General features: G+C 43.4%; 1 protein-coding gene across 1 annotated transcript in view; it reads right to left on the reverse strand.

The window, feature by feature from the left end:
- The window catches only part of SEC62 (SEC62 homolog, preprotein translocation factor), a 32783-nt gene that overhangs the window by 11943 nt on the left and 847 nt on the right, over positions 1-19993 (reverse strand). Inside the window, exons 2-5 of the mRNA XM_056849899.1 lie at positions 6447-6555; positions 4653-4758; positions 3965-4181; positions 832-924 (exon numbers count right to left, since the gene is read on the reverse strand). Coding sequence (XP_056705877.1) covers positions 832-924; positions 3965-4181; positions 4653-4758; positions 6447-6555 — 525 coding nt within the window. The remainder of the gene's footprint in view (positions 1-831; positions 925-3964; positions 4182-4652; positions 4759-6446; positions 6556-19993) is intronic.

The following is a 19993-nucleotide window of genomic DNA, read 5'->3' on the forward strand; positions in this document are numbered from 1 at the left end:
ATGATCAAAATTTTCAGTATGCACGTTACCTCATTCCTTGGAAGCTCAATGCTATTTTAACGCAAAACGAACCCGGCTTTTCCCATTCCTCTTCTGGCCTGAATTAAACCGTTCATCCTGGCTTATTCCGGAGTCACAGAGCATGTATACTCTGTTCTCAGGTTGAGCTTCGCCCCACCCTTTTCCAAACCCCTCTTCAAGGCAGCATGCAGGTAGCCAAACAGGGGAAGCACAGCCAATCACGAAGCAGTGTGTAAAGTGGCAGGGATTCAAGTGTTTCCAGCTACCTAGGAGCTCTTTCTGAGCAAAAGAAAGCCTTTTTTAAAACGAGGTTTGGATTTCTCTCCCTACCCCTTCTTTCAGATTGCTCATTTTTTGTTCTTAAAATGCTTCTTTATGCGGCAGTTGGGTCTGGGGGGGAAGGAAATCTTCTCTCAGGGTGAGTACTGCAAGTCAGCCAATTACAGAGCAGCATTTAAAGGGGTGGTACTTGAATTTGAACTTGGAAGACTGCTTTTCTGTAGTCATGCCTCCATGGGCACACAGTTTCGTTCCTGATCATTCCAGCCAATGCATAGTTTTCCCCAACCCGGGTTACTTTGATCCTGGCTGAAACGGGGAATGAAGGAGGTTAAAGTGACCATGCATAAATGACCTTAGAAATGCTTTCTTCGGCTGTGCAGCAACACCTCTCTAATGACACCACTAGCAAGTCAAGAAAAATAAAGTTGGGCTAATAGATTTCTCTACCTTTTACCACCTTACACTAAGCATTACACCAAGCAGCTAAATATTAACATTTTGACAATGGCGACTGCTCAAGTGTGGTACCTCATTTCCATCCAGGAAAACTTGATCTTCATGAGGTTCTAGTTTAAATTTTCTCTTTGTTTCCTTCTTCTTGGGTGTGCCCGGGCTCTCGTCCTAAGGACATACATTGCAAACAACTTGTCAATGAAAGGGCTCAGTCATAAGCAGTTCCCATTTAGCCGGAAAACAGAAGCAAGCAAATTATCTTTGGGACACAAAGAAGACATACTTTCCCTTTCTCTTGCTGGTTATTAATTTGGAAAAAGCAACACTGAAAAGGAAGACCGGGTTACAGTTCTGATTGCAGAGTTTGATATACTCTAGGACTAGATATTTCCTTAAATCTAGATGAGATCTTTCAGGTATCAGCTGGAAACGTGCCCGCAGATCAAAGAATGTAACATTTATCAATTCGCTGAATTCTGGTTTGGTTCAGATGCAACATAAAACCCTTGCCTATCTTAAGTATGGCTGGTTTGTGAAGAAAAAATGACCAGCCTAAAATTTCATGGCTACCTGGAAATTTGCACCTAGTCCTATTCTGACATGCTAATCACTACCCACAAACTGACATCACTCTCTCATCTATCTACCTCCTGAAAAAGAAGCCCAGAACTTATTTTGTATCAGAAGACAAGAGTCACTGGAAAAGACAATAACGCTAGGAAAAGTTGAAGGAAGCAGGAAAAGAAGACCCAACATGAGATGGGTTGACTCAAAGAAAGCCACGGTCCTCCCTTTGCAAGTCCTGAGCAAGGCTGTTAACGATAGGACGTTTCGGAGGTCATTAATTCATAGGGTTTCTTTAAGTCAGAAGCAACTTGAAGGCACTTAACACATACACAACTAATTTCCAACAAGTAGATAAATGCATCAGATACTTCAATACGCAGATAACCAACAGATCTTTTCAGGATATCTTATATTTCTGAATAAAGAACCCTCATCTTTTGATTACTTTATGTATTTCACATTTCCTTAGAATTGACCTTGTCAATACTAGAGGAGCAACAAGTGTAATCCTATGGAAAGTTACTGCAGTCTAAGCCCACGGAAATTAGAACAGTTAGAAATTGAAGGTCAGAATAGAGTAAATTAGAAATTGAAGCTTAGAATGGAGTAACTCCGCACAGGACTGCACTGTTAACCTCTGAAATAAACTCCAGAACACAACCCCTGTGGTTATATTACACATAATGTCTAGTTTGGGCCTTAAATGCCAGAGCAGAGGGATCAACCATCTTCAAGTACTTGAAGGGCTGCCTTATAGAGGAGGGTGCCAAGTTGTTTTCTGTTGCCCCAGAAGGTCGGACCAGAACCAACGGGTTGAAATTAAATCAAAAGAGTTTCCGTTAAACGTTAGGAAGAATTTTCTAACAGTTAGAGCGGTTCCTCAGTGGAACAGGCTTACTCGGGAGGTGGTAAGCTCTCCTTCCCTAGAGGATTTTAAGCAGAGTCTAGATGGCCATCTGTCAGTAATGCTGATTCTATGACCTTAGGCAGATGATGAGAGGCAGGCATCTTGGCCATCTTCTGGGCATGGAGTAGGGGTCACTGGGGGTGTGGGGGAAAGGTAGTTGCGAATTTTCTGCATTGTGCAGGGAGTTGGACTAGATGACCCTGGTGTTTCCTTCCAACTCTATGATTCTATGAAAATGAGCAGCCATATCGGTGCCTCTTCCTAGATTAAACTTTCAGACATACATCGATTTCCATGTATTTTTGCATCAAGATTACCATAGATAACAGACATAACACTGCCCAAGAGTCAATTTTCAACAGTAATTGAAATAAACCTTTTCTCCATCCAGAAAAATATGCTTACTAAATAAATTATATTTAATACCTTTGCTACGTTGTCAGTTTTTTACTGGTTTTATTAAGTGTTGCAGGCAAGACAGGTATACAGATCTTTAAAAACTAGATTGAGAAAAGAGACAGGAATATCAGCGTCAGGGTCCGCTCAACCTTTTCCCTCTCCCATTACAATGCCCTGACCTGGATGGACCAGGCTAGCCTGATCTCGTCAGATCTCAGAAGCTAAGCAGGGTCAGCCCTGGTTAGTATTTGGATGGGAGACCACCAAGGAATACCAGGGTTGCTGTGCAGAGGAAGGCACTGGCAAACCACCTCTGTTAGTCTCTTGCCTTGAAAACCCCAAAAGGGGTCGCCATAAGTCGGCTGCGACTCGGCACTTTACACACACACACACACATTACAACAACGGACTTCCTTGCAGGAGCAAGGGAGAATTCCAGTACACTTTCATCGCAAGTTGTTTTAGCATGTGGTTTTCTTAATATGGTGCAAAAGCCTTGTTGTACTCTCATGGGGGACAATCTGGGCAAAGAACTTTGCATTCTTTATTTTTATTACTCTTCCCCACTTCTTTTCATGGACTCTTTAAATCAGACTCCTAGTGGCTTCAGCTGAAAATTTACCATTTCCCCCTTTTGGATCCACGTTCTTAAGGACCGCAAAGTAACACCAGAAAAGATGCCACAGAAAAAAGTCATGCCAGGATGCTTCTGACCCACTTTCAAAGAGAGTTTTCTATCCGAGTCCCATCTTATGCAAGTAATATTATTTCATCTGAAAGACACTGAAAGACTGGACAATTCTACCAACTATTTTGTCAGACTGCACAGAGAAGCCATTGAAATTCATAAACATCAGCACAACTTTAACAGAAAAGAGGAGAGTTTAAGAATGAATAAGGCTTGGCTTCCTGTTCTGAAAACCTCCAGACTAACAAAGACAACATTCAACAATAGCCATGCAGATTAGTTTTGGATTACACACATTAACAGATCACTTCAGGATACAATGGTTCCATATTAACATACCATACCCTCATTAGCACATTATCTTGATACTTACAGGACAATGATTAGCACATTACTTTTGCAGGACAGTACTCAGCTCAAACCCAACCCCTTCTGACTATATATTACTCTTCCTACACACTTGACACTGAGAGACACTGTCCTTCAGTGTTACTACTCTGAAGATGCCTGCCACAGTTGCTGGCGAAATGTCAGGAAAGAAAATTCCAAGACCACGGTTACACAGCCCAGATAACCTACAAGAACCAATTATTTCATCTGTTTGGGATCTGCTCTGATCTTGACCAGCCCTGGCAGTTCACACTCACCTTCTTGCCCTCTTCCTTCTCTCCGTCCTTTTTCTTTTCCTTCTCTTTTTCCTTCTTAGACTTCTCTTCTTTCCCACTATCTTTTTTGCTCTTTTTTTCGTCTTCTTTCCCACTTTCAGTCTTCCCTTTCTCTTTTTCCTTTTCTTTCTTTATGTCCTTGTCTGGCTTCATTTTCATCACTTTTAGTGCTCGATGAAAAAACTGTTTCTTTAGAAGCCTGGAAGGAAAATTAAATTCATACTTTGTTTGTATAAACGCTGCTAGAGTGTAATTATGTGGGCAAAAGCTTCAGAACTACAATTTTAGTCAGTCTTTATTCTACATTGCCTTTATCTTTAGAGAGAGGTTGGTAAATTCCTTGAATAAAAGGACAGTTTAATAAACAGCCAATAAAACTGTGCCTGGAACTGATTCCTTCTGGCACTGAAGTACCCTGTCTGAATTATGTCATTCTGATAGAATAACTTCAGGAATTGTACAGACTATTGGGTTGGTAAAGCCAAAAACTGTTCGCCAGATACTCTTTCTTTTCATTAGAGAGCAAAACAACAACTACAAGGAGATTAGATCTTTAGACCCAGTGACCAATAATTAGGAGATCCTTAACACAACCTGTTTTTCACACATAATAATGTTAAGAGGCAACATTTCTGTTCATCGCCAAAACTTTAAAAGACTAAGCTTCTACCTGTTACAATAGTCAACTATGGTCTCTCGAGTTGTGAACAGGGCCTCTTCTCCTTTCTTGGCTTTTGCCCACTTAGAATCCAAAAGGCAGTCCACAGCTTTCGAGGCTGAAAGAAGGAGGGAAAAAACACAGGAGAAAGGTGACGTCTCAGCCTTTGATCTACCTAAATGGAAATTCTCAAAGTCCTTTTTTTTTTAACTCAGGGGACCAGTAATGGAATTTTCTCTTTGATTATGATCACCCCCATAGCTCTTTAAAGAGAGACAGAATCTTTATTTTTTCCCCCGAACTAGAAGAGAACCCAAGACTTTATTTGAAAAGCTTTGATGAGCTCAGACACAATCTAAAAATAATTGTTTTCAGTTTAAAAATCACAGCTCCCCCCCCCCCCGAGGTGGAGATATATTTAACTGGCTTCAGTACTGAGCCTAGCGCCTAGTATCTGGGAGCACGTATTAACATTTTAGGTTTATAAGAACATAAGAAAAGCCCTGCTGGATCAGACCAAGGTCCATCAAGTCCAGCAGTCTGTTCACACAGTAGCCAACCAGGTGCCTCTAGGAAGCTCCCAAACAAGACGACTGCAGCAGCATTGTCCTGCCGGTGTTCCACAGCACCTACGATAATAGGCGTGCTCCTCTGATCCTGGAGAGAATAGGTATGCATCATGACTAGTATCCATTTTAACTAGTAGCCATGAATACCCCTTTCCTCCATGAACATGTCCACTCCCCTCTTAAAGCCTTCCAAGTTGGCAGCCATCACCACATCTTCGGGCAGGGAATTCCACAATTTAACTATGCATCGTGTGAAGAAATATTTCCTTTTATCCAGGCTTCTGTACCCTTGTCCTCTTATAATCATATGGAACCATCTTACAGTAAGTCAGACTACTGGCCCCTGTTGCTCAGTACAGTCCACTGTGACTAGCCCAACAAATGGCATCAGAGATTAATTGGAGATGACGGGGCTTGAACCAGGGACCTTATGCATGCAAATCGGGTGTTTTACCACAGGTTCACATGTCCTCCTGAGCCGTAGCACTCTGCTGAAGCAGCGAATTAGCAGCCCCTGACAGAGATGCTGTATCAGGAGGTATAACCATACCACTCTGTAAACTCCAACTCACTGCCATGATGCAATCCTGAACAAGTCACTGCCGCGTTGGTTTACTGTCATGGCCAAAAGAACTTTGGAAAAAGCAACCAGCCAGAAATCGTAAGTCACATGACTATGTCATGAATTCCTGTGTTTTATCGATTCAATCTGAAAACACTGATGTTTTTTTAGAATTTCAGAGTTCAGCTTGTGAGTTTCGGTTCCAAAGTTAAGCAGACAGGAGGACACAGCTGAACAAACAGGTACCCCTAGTGTTTGAATCCTACAAGTGACCGTGGACGCTCCTCCGGAAAAGATTACAATGACAATTATTTGAAGAGGGAAAAAAGGCGAGGGCGGAGGATTACCCTTCTATCTGTCACAACTTCTGCTGTCCTAAAGGAGCATCGACTATCAGTAACTGAGGGAGGGGGTACTGCTTTTTGGTACTGATTATATGTGTTCAAGCTGTCCCAATTTACCAGGGCACTTGAAAAAAATAAAGACAGCACATATTTTTAAATAAACGCCACACAGTGAATATAAGTAATTAGGGGAGTTAGACTCTTCCACTCACACCCTGAGCTCCTAGCAATAAGCAAGGCTGAGTGTGGAACCCCTGTTATGCCATTTTCCCCATAATGTTACAAGCCTGGCAATTCAGTCGCCTTGCGGTTTGGATAAAATCAGCCTTACCAATGAAATAGTCAACTCTGTGACCCATCATGTTGGTGGATTTGGTGGGACAATTGAAACGCAGGTATTTAGCGACAGCCTTCTCTTCTTTGAACGGCTCACCAACCTCCTACAAGAGAAATAGGGAACAAAATTCACATTTAAAACTCAAAGCTAGGGCATTTTCATTCGAATTTACAGCTCCCTGAGGGAAGTGACATGGACAAGATCAGGAAATTGGAGCCAGTTGTTTTCACTTTCAATGCTTGTTTGTCATGGCTTATACAAAAAGTGTGGCTCAAACAGATTTTGCTTTTAACACATATCACCGATTGAAGGGTTGGTCCTGCAGTCTAAAGGAAGTTGTAATCCACTCTCCTCTTGAAAAACCTTCAGCAGACAAGACTGACAGGAAGAAAGTAGGTTCCTTTGAAATGTGGTGTTGGAAGAGAGTGTTATGGATACAAGGGACCGCCAAAACACACACAAACATATGCACACAAATAAGTGGTTCTATATCAAATCAAGCCTGAACTGTCCCTAGAAGCTAAAATGACTAAACTGAGGCTATCATACTTTGGTCACCTTATGAGAAAACAAGAGTCACTGGAAAATACAATAATGCTAGGAAAAATTGAAGGCAGCAGGAAAAGAGGAAGACTCAACATGAAATGGATTGATTCTATAAAGGAAGCCACGGCCCTCAGTTTGCAAGATGTGAGCAAGGCTGTTAACGATAGGACGTTTTGGAGGACGTTGATTCACAGGGTCGCCATGAGTTGGAAGCGACTTGACGGCACTTAACACACAGACAAGCCTGGTTTCTCTGCAAACGGTCTTTTTTAAGCTAAGGTGACACAGTGAAGTGGTGGGAAAGCTCCACAACTCTAGGATGATAATGATTTTCTGGACCATTTTGGGTGCAATTCGAGGCCAGGCCTGAGAGAGAAATTGTCTTATTTATCCTGGTTAACCACCTTTGTTTGACGCTGAGGTGGTGACTAAGGAACAGGGCTTAAAATCAAGAAATCCCTGGTTCAAAGATCACCTCTGCCATGGTCTCAGCAGATGACAAGGTATTCTCTTTCAAATTCAGCTCTCCACCTGCAATCAGGGGGTGATAATATTCACTCGTCTTGCAGAGCCTTTATGACTATTACAACAAGAAAAATGTACGTGAAGCGCTCTGAACACTTGAAAACACTATGGAAACAAAGTTTTTTTTTTTTTTAATGGCGGACAGGGGAAGGGTGATTCCACTTGTTCTTGACCTCGCAGCAACATTTTATCAACATCAAGTTCTTCTGAGCCTCTTGAGATGATGGAGGATGAGGTGTACTGCTCCGCAATGACTACATTTCTATTTCAGGATGGGCCTGAAAGTAGCGATGGGCGACTATAGTTCTTCTGTTCCGTGGGATTTTATCTGCATGTAACCACTGTGGGGGAGATCATTTGGTGCTATAGAATGCAGGGTCATTAACAGTCATCTTATTGCTGATCATAGGTATTTTACACTTTTAACTGATGGAGGTTTTAGATTTGTTCTGCACGCAGTTCTGGGTGCCATCTAATAAATCCTCTGTCCTAAACAAAGCACACTGAAAGCAAAACGTACTCCCAGGTAAAATGCTGCAACTAAAGCACTGACGGGTTTCCATAGCGCTGAAATACCTTTCGGTGCTGGTTCCCCCCACCCCTTCCTTTTTTAAATGTTTCACATACTAATAATGGCAGCCAAACAGCAAGGCAGAAGAAGAACAAGCTATTCTGATGGAAATCCGAGTTTCGAGTAATCAAGCAAAGGCTTCTGAATCATGAGCTGCAAAACCTTTCCCCTAAGGCGTATATATGTTCACCTGCTTTTTTTGGCATTTCTAGCCAGCTAAGCTCTATGGCTCATTATTTTCATAATTTAGTTGATCTAGACCAAAGAGCTTTTTTCTTAGCTCGTATGAATGCCTTTCCATCGAAGGTCCTACTAGGTAGATTTAGTCACATTCCGTATCAGGAGAGACTCTGCACCTGCAGTTCAGGATCTCCAGATTCCCTTATGCATATTATATTGGAATGTCGCCTGGGTGAGGGCCCTCGTAATGACTGTCTATTAGATCTGCTTGATACCGAAATAGTCAATAATAAAAGTCGAATATTATTTGCTCTATTGTCTGATACTAAGCCTGAAACAACTGCTTCGGTTGCAAAAATTTTGGTAATGTTATTGAGACGGGGATCCATGAAGCCCGTCTAATATTTTAAGTTGCTGTTGTGATTGCAGTTTATCTAGTGAATGGTCAATGATTATGACTATTATTGTTTATTGTATTATATCACAGTCCGGCTGGATGGGCAGATTATTTTAATCTTTTGCTTAATTTCAATAATGTGGTATATTTTATATATTTTATATTTATTTTTATTTTATATATTCTGTATATTTCTGAGCCTGATAGGGGCCCTGGTTTGGTTATCTTGGGTTGGTATGATTTGATTTTGATCGTGAGAATTTGTACGAGATGTCTTTTGAACTATGCCTATTAAAGGTTAATGAATGAATGAATGAAATAACAAGCTAGATTAATTTTGTTCTTTTAAAATTCCATGCTAAGTAACATGTTGAATTATTGTAGTAATTGAAAAAAGTTATTAAAAACAAGTTAAAACTCTGTTCAAGAATGCCCATCGCCTACTCCATGGGGACAAAAAATCACGTTGAGCCTGTGAAGCAAGTTTACGGATGACACGGCTGTTCTCTCTCTCTCTCTCTCCCTCTCTCTCCTGCTAGCAGAGTATGGTAGGGTCAAGGATGTGCAAAAACAGTCTTGGAAATGCAACAACAAAGATACAAAGCTCTGAGATTATTACCGCCGCTGCCAAACTCTTCCACGGCTGCAGTTCAAGGCACTGCTGCTATGGTGAAGGGGTGGGTTTCAGCTAGTTCTCTAGCATAGAGCAGGACGCCGCAAAGGAGAGTTTGGAAAATGCAAAGGGGGTTTCGAAGAGTGCACAGAAAATGTATGGGATCATGAACACCCTTCATTCATAAGTTATTCCAGTGATTCGAGTATCAGTATTTAAGTTCCAGAAGGAGGCAGCGCATTTCAAATGTAATTCCAGTGAGCCCTAGAAACAAAAACGCTCCAGGGTTAAAGCGAAAGCTAACCAGGGTTTAGAAACCGGAGACTCGGATCATGTGGATTCCCCTTCCATTTCTCAAGCCCACATTTCTCCTGCCCTTTTAAAAAAAATTAAGGGAGGGGAAAATTATCAAATAGTGTGTGCCTCAAGGGAAACGTTCTGCCTTGAATCTTCTACTTAGAAAGCTATCTGCAGTGACATTATACATGAACATTATAGTTGCAGGGCTACTGATGTAGTTAAATCCAGAAAAATGATCCCCCCTCCAATCCTAAACACATATACTTAATAAACCCTATTCATCTCAGCAGAACTTTCCAGATATTTCCTACTGCAGAGATTTAGAGTTTTTGCAAGTTGTTAGCTATCCTGGTTTTTGCAAGTTGTTAGCTGCGCCATCCAGGACAAAGCTAGCAGCAGGGAGTAGCTCAACACATGATTTGTAGGGTAGAAGAAGAAAAGTTGGTTTTTATACCACACTTTTCTCTACCTTTAAGAAGTCTCAAAGCGGCTTACAGTCACCTTCCCTTCTCCTCCTCATGACAAACCTTGTGAGGCAGGTGGGTCTGAGAGAGTTCTGAAAGAACTGTGACTGACCCAAGGTCACCCAGTAGGCTTCCCGTGGAAGAGCGGAGAATCAGACCCAGTTCTCCAGATCAGAGTCTGCTGCTCTTAACCACTACACCACGCTGGCTCTCCAAGTACCCAAAAAGCACAGTATACGATTCTGCTCCTCATTAAGTGCCCCCATTTCACATGGCTTTTGACCATGCAGGTCCCATGATCACCAACAGAGCCTCTTTGGTAGCTCTTTCCCTTTTTCACCAACAGGAAAAAAAAAACCCTGGTTGGATCCAACCCTACATCTCAAAGCGCTCCAGAATGAATCTTCCTCTGGCTGGAATGATACACCACCAACTAAGCAGCTAACTCAACAGCCCCTAAAAATACTAATCAGCACCTCATTTCCACGCAGATCAGGAGGAAGTTGCGGATATAACGGGAGCACGTCTTCCGGAGTCTCATCTTCATATCCCCACATGACACTTTTGAGCAGAAATGCACCGGCACCAAGAAAGTGAGCGCACCTAGCAGGTTTGCTCTTAATGCTACAGGACACACATGTCGCAGCAGCCAGAAAGGACTGGAAGCCAGTGCAAGTCAGCGCTGAGAAGGAAGTTATGTAAATGAGGAAGCAATGTCCCAATACCTTAAGTACTCACATATTCACCTTGTTACGACAACATCATTTTTGCTAGAGGGCTGTTGAAGAATGGTGAAACAAGACTGGCTAAGTTATTTCCGCAGTGTGCAATCCTGGAAGCTTTCAAGAAACTCAAAAGATCTTGCTTTCAGCTCCTTGAAATGTGTTTGTTAGTCAAGGAGGGACAACCTGTTGTACACCAAGGACTATACCAGAAATACATAAATAGGCCTACTCTTTATGAGAGCCAGTGTGGTGTAGCGGTTAAGAGCAGTGGTTTGAAGCGGTGGACTCTGGAGAACCGGGTTTGATTCCCCACTCCTCCACATGAGCAGCGGAGGCTAATCTGGTGAACTGGGTTTGTGTCCCCACTCCTACACATGAAGCCAGTTGGATGACCTTGGGCTAGTCACACTCTCTCAGCCCCACCTACCTCACAGGGTGTCTGTTGTGGGGAAGGGAAGGTGATTGTAAGCCGGTTTGATTCTTCCTTAAGTGGAAGAGAAAGTTGGCATATAAAAACCAACTCTTCATCTTCCAGCCTATTTGCAGTCTTTACATACATGTAATTAATCTTAATTTCATGAACATGATAGATCAGCCTTACAATTACCTACTTGCCTGGGAAGACTTATTACTTTCTCCCCCAGACAATGCATATGATAGAAAGGATTTTTTTAAAGACACGGTAGACATGATAATACCATGCCTCCTTTTACCCTACTTCCCACCAGGCTGCCACCAGTTATGTCCTTTGGGGACACCCAAATCGAATCAGGGCTTTCTGCATGCCAAGCAGATGCCCTGCTACTGATATATAGCCTTAGGTATACATGCAACCATTCACAGGAATTGTCCGGGTTCCAACAAACCATCTGTGAAGAACCACCAGAGCGCAATGTCCCTCTGCAATTGTTCTACAGCACAGACCTAACTACTGTAGCCTGGCACTGACATGACCGCGCATAATCAGTCACAGATGGGGGAAGAGTACTGGGAGGAAGAAAACTTATCCTTCCTACTCTCTCTTTGTGTCCCCTTCCCCATAAACTGCTGAGAAATTCCTTTGTGACTGGATATAATGGGCTTGCACAGGTAGGTACGCAGTGTTTGCCACTAGTGCTGCTAGTCTATTTAGCCTGGGAATTTCCAGGAGCGCCAAAGGCAGGTGGGCCCTCACTTAAGTTGGGAAGCGGCTTCCCAGCAGGCCGCTTGCTGTCTTCCAGCACAGGAACATCTATCCACTCAACTACCACATTTTTACCTTCCCTTGCTTTCAGGAGGTGAAAGTGGTATACATGGGTCTCTCCTCTTCAATTTTAACCTCACAATAACTGTGAAGGAGGTTAGACCGAGAGAATTGCTAGCCCAAGGTGATTGGAACCTGGGTGTTTCCAGTCCTAGTCAGATACTCTAACCCAGGGGTGTCAAAGATAAGGCCCGATCGCTGGATCCGGCCCTTCGAGCGTTGTTATCCGGCCTGCAAGCTGAGGCAGCCACCCCCCACACTCTCCCCCTGCTCCAGATTCTGGGCTGCGGGGGCATTCCGACCCATGCCTCTTGCTGGCTGGGAACTCCACATGGAGGTCCAAGTCCACAGGCAACGGGAATTGGAAGATGGTAGCTCCAGTCCAGTGCATGGATCGCCCTTCTCCACCACCCCCGGAGTTAGGGCTGCTGGGGAGGGCAATGTACACGCTGGGCTTGTCAGCTGAGGAAGGCCCCCTCCAGCTCCTGGTCTGGCGAGCCTGCTGTGGGCTGGTACACATGGCCCGCCTGACCAAATGAAGTTTCTGAGACCTGATGGTTGGTTTCAGGGGCAAGGTGAACCTGCACTGAGAGTAACGGACGAAGTCTCCCAAATGGAATGCACTGGCAGAGACAGAAATCTGCAGTCCCTCCCTCATTCCTGCCAGCTGTTGTCTAGTCCCGTCATGCTACTCTTGCTCTCTAGAAGAGTTCTGGCAAAAGTTATTTTCAGACCACCCCATAGCTCTGAAGGGTGGTGCGTGTGAGCGTAAAGTGTCGTCATGTCACAGCTGACTTATGGCGACCCCAGCAAGGGGCTTTCAAGGCAAGTAAGAATCAGAGGTGGTTTCCCAGCCAGTGCCTTCCTCTGCAGAGCCAGCGTGGCGTAGTGGCTAAGAGCGGTGGTTTAGAGCAGTGGAGTCTGATCTGGAGAACTGGGTTTGATTTCTCACTCCTCCACATGAGCGGCGGAGGAGGCTAATCTGGTGAACTGGATTTGTTTCCCCACTCCTACACATGAAGTCAGCTGGGTGACCTTGGGCTAGTCACAGCTCTATCAGCCTCACCTACCTCACAGGGTGTCTGTTGTGGGGAGGGGAAGGGAAGATGATTGTAAGCCGGTTTGATTCTTCCTTAAGTGGTAGATAAAGTCGGCATATAAAAACCAACTCTTCTTCTTCCTTGGTGGTCTCCCTTCCAAGTACTGGCCCCGCTTAGCTGCCAAGATCTGACAAGATCGGGCTATACTATGCCGCCTTCCCTCTTAAGGGTGGTACAGGCTATCGAGTACATGATAGCTGCCGGTCCTTGAGGGCTTAGTAGCGATGGTGGGGGGAAACTGGGTTGCTAGCAGAAGCTCTGGCTTCTGTGCCTGCATGTTCTTACGCTCGACTATCTATCGCACACTAGAAATGTTACTGTAACCACTTCAAAGAAATCTGCAAGCAAAGGTTCAGCTTCGTTTGATATAATTGTCCATGCAACAAGTCAGCAAGTACAGTCTCTTCTCACTCGGAGGTTTAAGCTTGTTTGGATTTCTGCACCCACATCCTCACTGGGGAAAATTCACATTCAAGCGCCAGCTGCATAACAAGTGGAGTGGCTTCATATCTGAGTTAAATCATGTAAACCATGCATCCTGTTCTTTGGAAAAGGAAAGTGAAACAAATGTCTGAAGTCCAAATAAATAAAGCAACTCAGTCCGTTCAGTGGACCCCCTTTTCTTCTACTCAGTGCCTCAAGATAGTAGAGCTAGATTTGAGTCCAGTAGCACCTTGGAGGACAACAAGATTTTAAAACTCCATTCATCAGGTAAACGAAGGGAGCTTTGAATCTAGAAAGCTTATCTCGAAAATCTTACTGGTCTCTAAGGTGCCACTGGACTCGAATCTAGCTCTTCTACTGCGGACCAACATGGCTACCCTCTGTGTCCCAGAGAGTGACACTTTATCCAGCAGAGGCTGCAGGCAAGTAGTAGTAGAAGAAGAAGAGTTGGTTTTTATATGCCAACTTTCTCTACCACTTAAGGAAGAATCAAACTGGCTTACAATCACCTTCCCCTCCCAACAGACACCCTGTGAAGTAGGTGGGGATGAGAGAGCTCTAAGAGAGCTGTGACTAAGCCCAAGGTCACCCAGCTGGCTTCATGTGTAGGAGTGGAGGAAACAAATCCAGTTCACCAGATTAGCGTCCGCCGCTCATCTGGAGGAGTCTGGAAGTGAATGCTCATTAACCAAAGTTAACCAGAAATATCTCTAGGTACTAGATTAGGTTATATGCATCTCCATAGAGGTTCAGATTTATGTTTCATTCTGTGTTTCTAGTGCCTCACTACACAGCAACAGCAGAACCATTCTTGCCCAGAGTGCTTTTCATTGCTAATCGAAGAACAAAGGTTCACAATTATTTTCTTCTTCTTCAAGAAACCTTGACCAGAACAGCATGACAAGTCAGAGTACGGAAACTGAGACAACATGGAAAGATTAGAGAAAAGACAAAGCTCAAAGAGATAGTTTTGTAACTCCTGAAATAATATTAAAGATTGAGAAAGGATTATTTAGTCAATTTTCCTTCCACATGAACTTCCCAACATCTGTAAGAATAGACAAGTTGTGATTGTTCAAAACATTACAGGCAAAGCAGAGGAAAATGCTCACCAGTAAATGCACCTTACACGTGAGCAAACTACCAGTAGCCAGGGAGGTTGCCAGTATTGAGAAACACAGGGGGAAAAAATCAAGAAACATCTGGAAAGGAACCAACTCCACCTTCATTTGGGAATAGGGCTGTTGAAGTTACCCCCACTAGCATGCAGAAGTAGTAAAGTAGTAAATCAAAACTAGCTGGAAAGGTCTGTGGTTTAAACATGCACACATCCATAACCCAATTTATAAAGGAAAGGAATAGATCCAGTTCCTTTCACCTGGGCATTAATTCAGTTTCCTCTTACCAGCCTATTTGATAGCATGCAACCTGGCCCCATCAGTGTTTATTTGGAAGCAAAAGCCCACTGTACACAATGAGGCTTACTCTGAACTAAGTGTGCAACAGACTGTAGTTTAGTATTGCTCACATCTCTCTACAGTGCCCCTCCAATATTTCCAGGTACTTGCTGTTATGTACCAAAAGCTTCATGGGAATCAGTGAAATATGATCTTAAGAAAAATTTGCATTTTATGCATATTGATGTGAACCACTCTACAAGAGTAAGTTTCACAACATGCACCAAGAGGCTGCAGATGAGTCTTATGCAGGAGGTAGGAAAGTATTTATAGAAAGGCCAGATTTGCTATCACTACAAAGGGTCACTTAAGATAGTGACACTAATCCAACCTCGAAAGGTAGTCACGACAGGAAAGTTTATTCATGAAGACATAGCAGGGACATCTTTATAATTTAATTAGGTTGTATCATTACTAAAGAATTTCATACCAGATAGAATTCAACACTATTGGATTTTATTAGACATCTACAAATATATGTGTGTTGTAAAATACAGTTATTCAAACATGTTTTTAGTACTGCTGTAACATCAACTTTTAAAACAGGGTAAAACATTATTCTAAGTGCCAGTTATGTTATTTTCATCAGCGCTAAATGAGATTTAAATGAGCCAGCGTGGTGTAGTGGTTAAAAGCTGCAAACTCTAATCTGGAGAACCGGGTTCGTTCCCCCACTCCTCCACATGAAGCCTGCTGGGTGACCTTGGGCCAGTCACAGTTCCCTTAGAACTCTCTCAGCCCAATCAGAGGAAGCCAATAGCAAACCACCTCCAAATGTCCCTTGCTTTGAAAACCCTACGGGATCACTATAATGGCTGATGGTATGCCATCGTCGTGTTAACTTATTATTATTGTTTTAATACTTTTAATTGTGAGATTGATTGTTGTTGTCTTTTATTGTAATGAACCTGTTGCAACCTGCCCTGAGCCCGGCCTTGCCTGGGGATTGAGGGTGGGCTAGAAATAAATAAATAAAAGTCAGCTGTGACTTGATGGCAAAATCACAGGCAACAGTTTTGCACTTCACTGCAGAACCAATGGAAGCTTCATGTACAAATACCTGTTGAATCTGCAGTTACCCTAGCATGAATCAAGAAGCCTATATATGATGGATTACCTACAGAGTTCTTGAATGTGTTGGGGGGGGGGGGTTGCCCTGTACATTCCTGTACAATACTGAAACTACTTGAGATCATATAGTTTCCTGTAATTTATGACCAGAAAAGGCTGTATCAAGAAGGCTTAAACATGCTGCAAGTGTGCGCACGCACACACATCTAAAATGTTTTAGCAGCACTCAGCATCCTCAGGTCTGGTCTGCACTGACGTTAGATGAAACTCCAGCCCATATCATGAAGAGGACGACAACTGTGCCATCTCTCCTCTAGCCAAAACCACACATAGACAGTGAAAGTTCTGGGCCACTGTGTGAATCTACTATTGGACTGGACTGTAAGCTCCTGTTTTTCCACGCAAATCCTGTGAGCTGATCTCTACTATAAAGAAGACTTAGCATTCCTATCTGTCTCCATTCAGATAACTTCCACCGACATCGGAATTCGGGACACAGCCCTTCAATAGCTGTGCTCCTTTCTCCACGTTCAGGGGCAGAGGGTGCTCGGGGAGAAGGTATCGCAGCAGCACCCTTTGGTGCGTGGGGTGCCACAGGGTGCTATCCTCTCCTCGCCCCCTCGCCCAGCTTGTCAGTTTCCGGCGGGGTTGCCATCAGTACGCTGATGACACCCAGCTTTATCTGCTGATGGGCGACCATCTGGACTCTACCCCAGACACATTGGCCGGGTGCCTTGATGCTGTGACTGAATGGTTGAGAAAAAGACAGCTGAAACAAAATCCATCGAAGGTGGAGGTCTTGGGGCGGCTCTGGGGTGGGGTGCCAACTCCCAGTGTGCAATTAACACCAGCACGTGCTTTCAAGAGTTTGGGGGTTATCTTTGATGCCTCCTTAACAATGAAGGCTCAGGTCACAGCCGTGGTCAAGGTGGCCTTCTTCCATCTCCGCCAGGTCAGGCAGTTGGCGCCCTATCTCTCCCACCCTGACCTAGCCTGGTCATCCATGTGACGCTCACCTCCAGGCTGGATCACTGTAACTCGCTCTACGAGGGGCTGCCCTCGAGACTGATTCGGAAACTCCAGCTGGTACAAAATGCTGCAGTCAGGCTCCTTATGGGGACTTTGCTGAGGGCTCATATTCAGCCAGTGCTCTGTCGACTGCACTGGCTCCAGCTGGAACACTGGATCAGGTTCAAAGTGCTGGTTTTGACCTTTAAAGCCGTACACGGACTGGGACTTCCGTTATCTGCGGAACCGCCTCTCCTGGTATGCCCCCTAGAGAACACAACATTCGACAAATAACAACCTCCTGGTGGTACCCGGCCAAAGAGTGTCCGGCTCTCTTCGACCAGGGCTAGGACTTTTTCAGCCCTGGCCTGGTGGAACTCCCTTTCAAATGAGACCAAGCCCTGCAGGATCTCAAAGAATTCTGCAGGGCCTGCAAGATGGAGTTATTCTACAAGACCTATGGTTGAGGACAGCTACGGTTTTCCAACAGTGCTGGCCCTGCTCCCCTCCTCCACCTTGTATTGTTTACCAACTACTCTGCAGCGGCTCATATGCCTCAAAATGAACACCATTCTTTCATTGTTTAATGTTCATGGGTTGGTTAAATTGTCACACTGTTGATATTTGTAAATTGTTTTATTTTTATAATTTTATTGTAATGTTATAGTATATATTACATTGATCATCATGCTGTTAGCCGTCCTGAGCCCGGCTTTGGCCAGGGAGTGAAGGGGGGGAATACAAAATGAACTAACTAAATAACAAAATAAATAGCTGTGGTTTGTAAGACCACAAACTAGCCATAGATCTGCACACTCCCTCCGATCTGACTTGCAGCTTCACCCTCACTTTCCTGTTTAGTGCTAACCGTAGTTTGTTGATCTGTGATACATTTACGGCGCAACTGTTAAGCAGTTTCAATCTTCTTACACCCACTGGCCTCCACACATTAGGAATGTGTAACTCCTCTTAAGACTACAGTGTTAACCAGGTACATTATAGTTAGCGCTAAACAGAACATTGCGACAGAAGCCATACATTAATAGCATGCATTAATACATCTCTTGTATACTTATTTATTTTTCCGATTTATAACCCGCCCTCCCTGGCCAAAGCCAGGCTCAGAGCGGGTAACATCATTTAAAATACATCATTATAATCAAAGATAAAATTAACCATACATTCTAAATTTAAAATAATAAATTCCAATTAAAACTTAAAACTGCAGATGACACCTAAGTTACCCTCATGTTGCCAGAGATAAGCGGCAGGTTACCCCTCAGTTAGTATAAAATAATATAAAAGGAGGTGGAGGGATAGGGAGGCCAGCAAGATGACAAATATATTTGTTGATATTACAAAATTGTGCATACGTGAAATAATAGCATCTATATCGGCATGCCAGTATCATATCTTAGTTTCGTACTGTACTGATAAAAAACTAAATCAGCCTATAGGTGAGTTGGTAATGGCGACTGAAGTTTGCAAAATAAGGTATCACTTACACTAAAACACTGCTATTTAGTGAACAAAGAATGCCATTGGTTACCTCTGCTTTGAACCATATGTGATAGAAAAGTTTTTAAAGAGCCTTTGTTTTATTACTTCAGCTGGTATGAGCCCCTCTCTCTGAAAGACTTCATCAGTATTCAGGAGCCTTAGGAGGATGTGAAATTTGTTTACCACAGTAGAAGTACAACACGCAGGTACGAGTGATACAAAATGTGTAGCGTATAGCAGCTGGCCTTACAGCACTTGAGGCCTGAACTGAGAAAAGCTTCAATTTCCTTCCACTCCAGAAGGAAAAAAAATAATTACTGCAGTTGACTGCAGGAACAGTGATTCACTCATGTCACTACATCTGGAATATCTTAGGGACGATGACTCTAGGTGTGCATGGAGATGTATGTCAATACAGAGGTGTGAATGCAGATAACAGAACAGAGAGACGCGCATGCTAGAATTAGCAGGACTGAGATACAGGTGTTATTCTGATTCAAGTGGGTGGTATCTGTCATGAAACAAGAAAGGTCCCCAGAATATAAAGGTAATTAAATAGCATGTGGATTCTGCTCATCAAATAGGCACTTCTTGTATATGGGTTGTAAGATAATTATGCATCCACACCAAACCTGTATTTTAGGTGAAATAGACATTCCTCCATGCTAGGGATGAAGAGTGGTAAGATAATAAAGGAGTTTACTAGGGAGGAGGATACATTCAGCAGTGAAATCTTGTGGAGGAAAGATGCTGTTCTCGTAAAGTGGAACAATGGGATATACCTGGAAGATGACAGACCTAGTGAGGCAAGGTGTGAACAGGTGGATGCTGGGAAGATAAGGGAAGAGAGACAGTTCCAGATGTTAATCTGGTAGCCATGACAGTGTGATGCTGTGGCACCTTGAAGATTAACAAAGTTTATTCCCACATAAGCTTTCGTGAATCAGAGCTCGCTTAACAAGATGAACTGAAGATGTACAATGCATGTGATGTTAGTTAGCACTGATTCACAAAAGCTTACACTGAAATAAAATGTGTTGGTTTTTCAGTTATCACTGGACTCTTTTACTGGTATGTAGGAGATACAGGAAAAATAATGGAAGGAAGACATTTAGAGCGGTACATACCCAACCCTTCATGGATCTTGCTGAGCAAGATTTCCCCACCTCCCTCACCTGTGGCAGACCACTGGAATTTTGCAGGAGGGGATGTCTATGGACTTTCAAGAATAGCACAGGGGTCTCATAAATGATTATACCTGAAGGAAAATTGGAGCTTTGCAACGAGAGATGGCAAAGGTGGACTTCTGTTGAGTGACAACATTAAAGGGGAAAAGCCCCTGGGACAGGGAAAGCAGGAAAGGCTCCCTATTGGGATGGGAGCCATTGAAGAAAAAC

Source organism: Euleptes europaea, chromosome 5, assembly GCF_029931775.1.
Source record: "Euleptes europaea isolate rEulEur1 chromosome 5, rEulEur1.hap1, whole genome shotgun sequence".
Taxonomy (NCBI): domain Eukaryota; kingdom Metazoa; phylum Chordata; class Lepidosauria; order Squamata; family Sphaerodactylidae; genus Euleptes; species Euleptes europaea.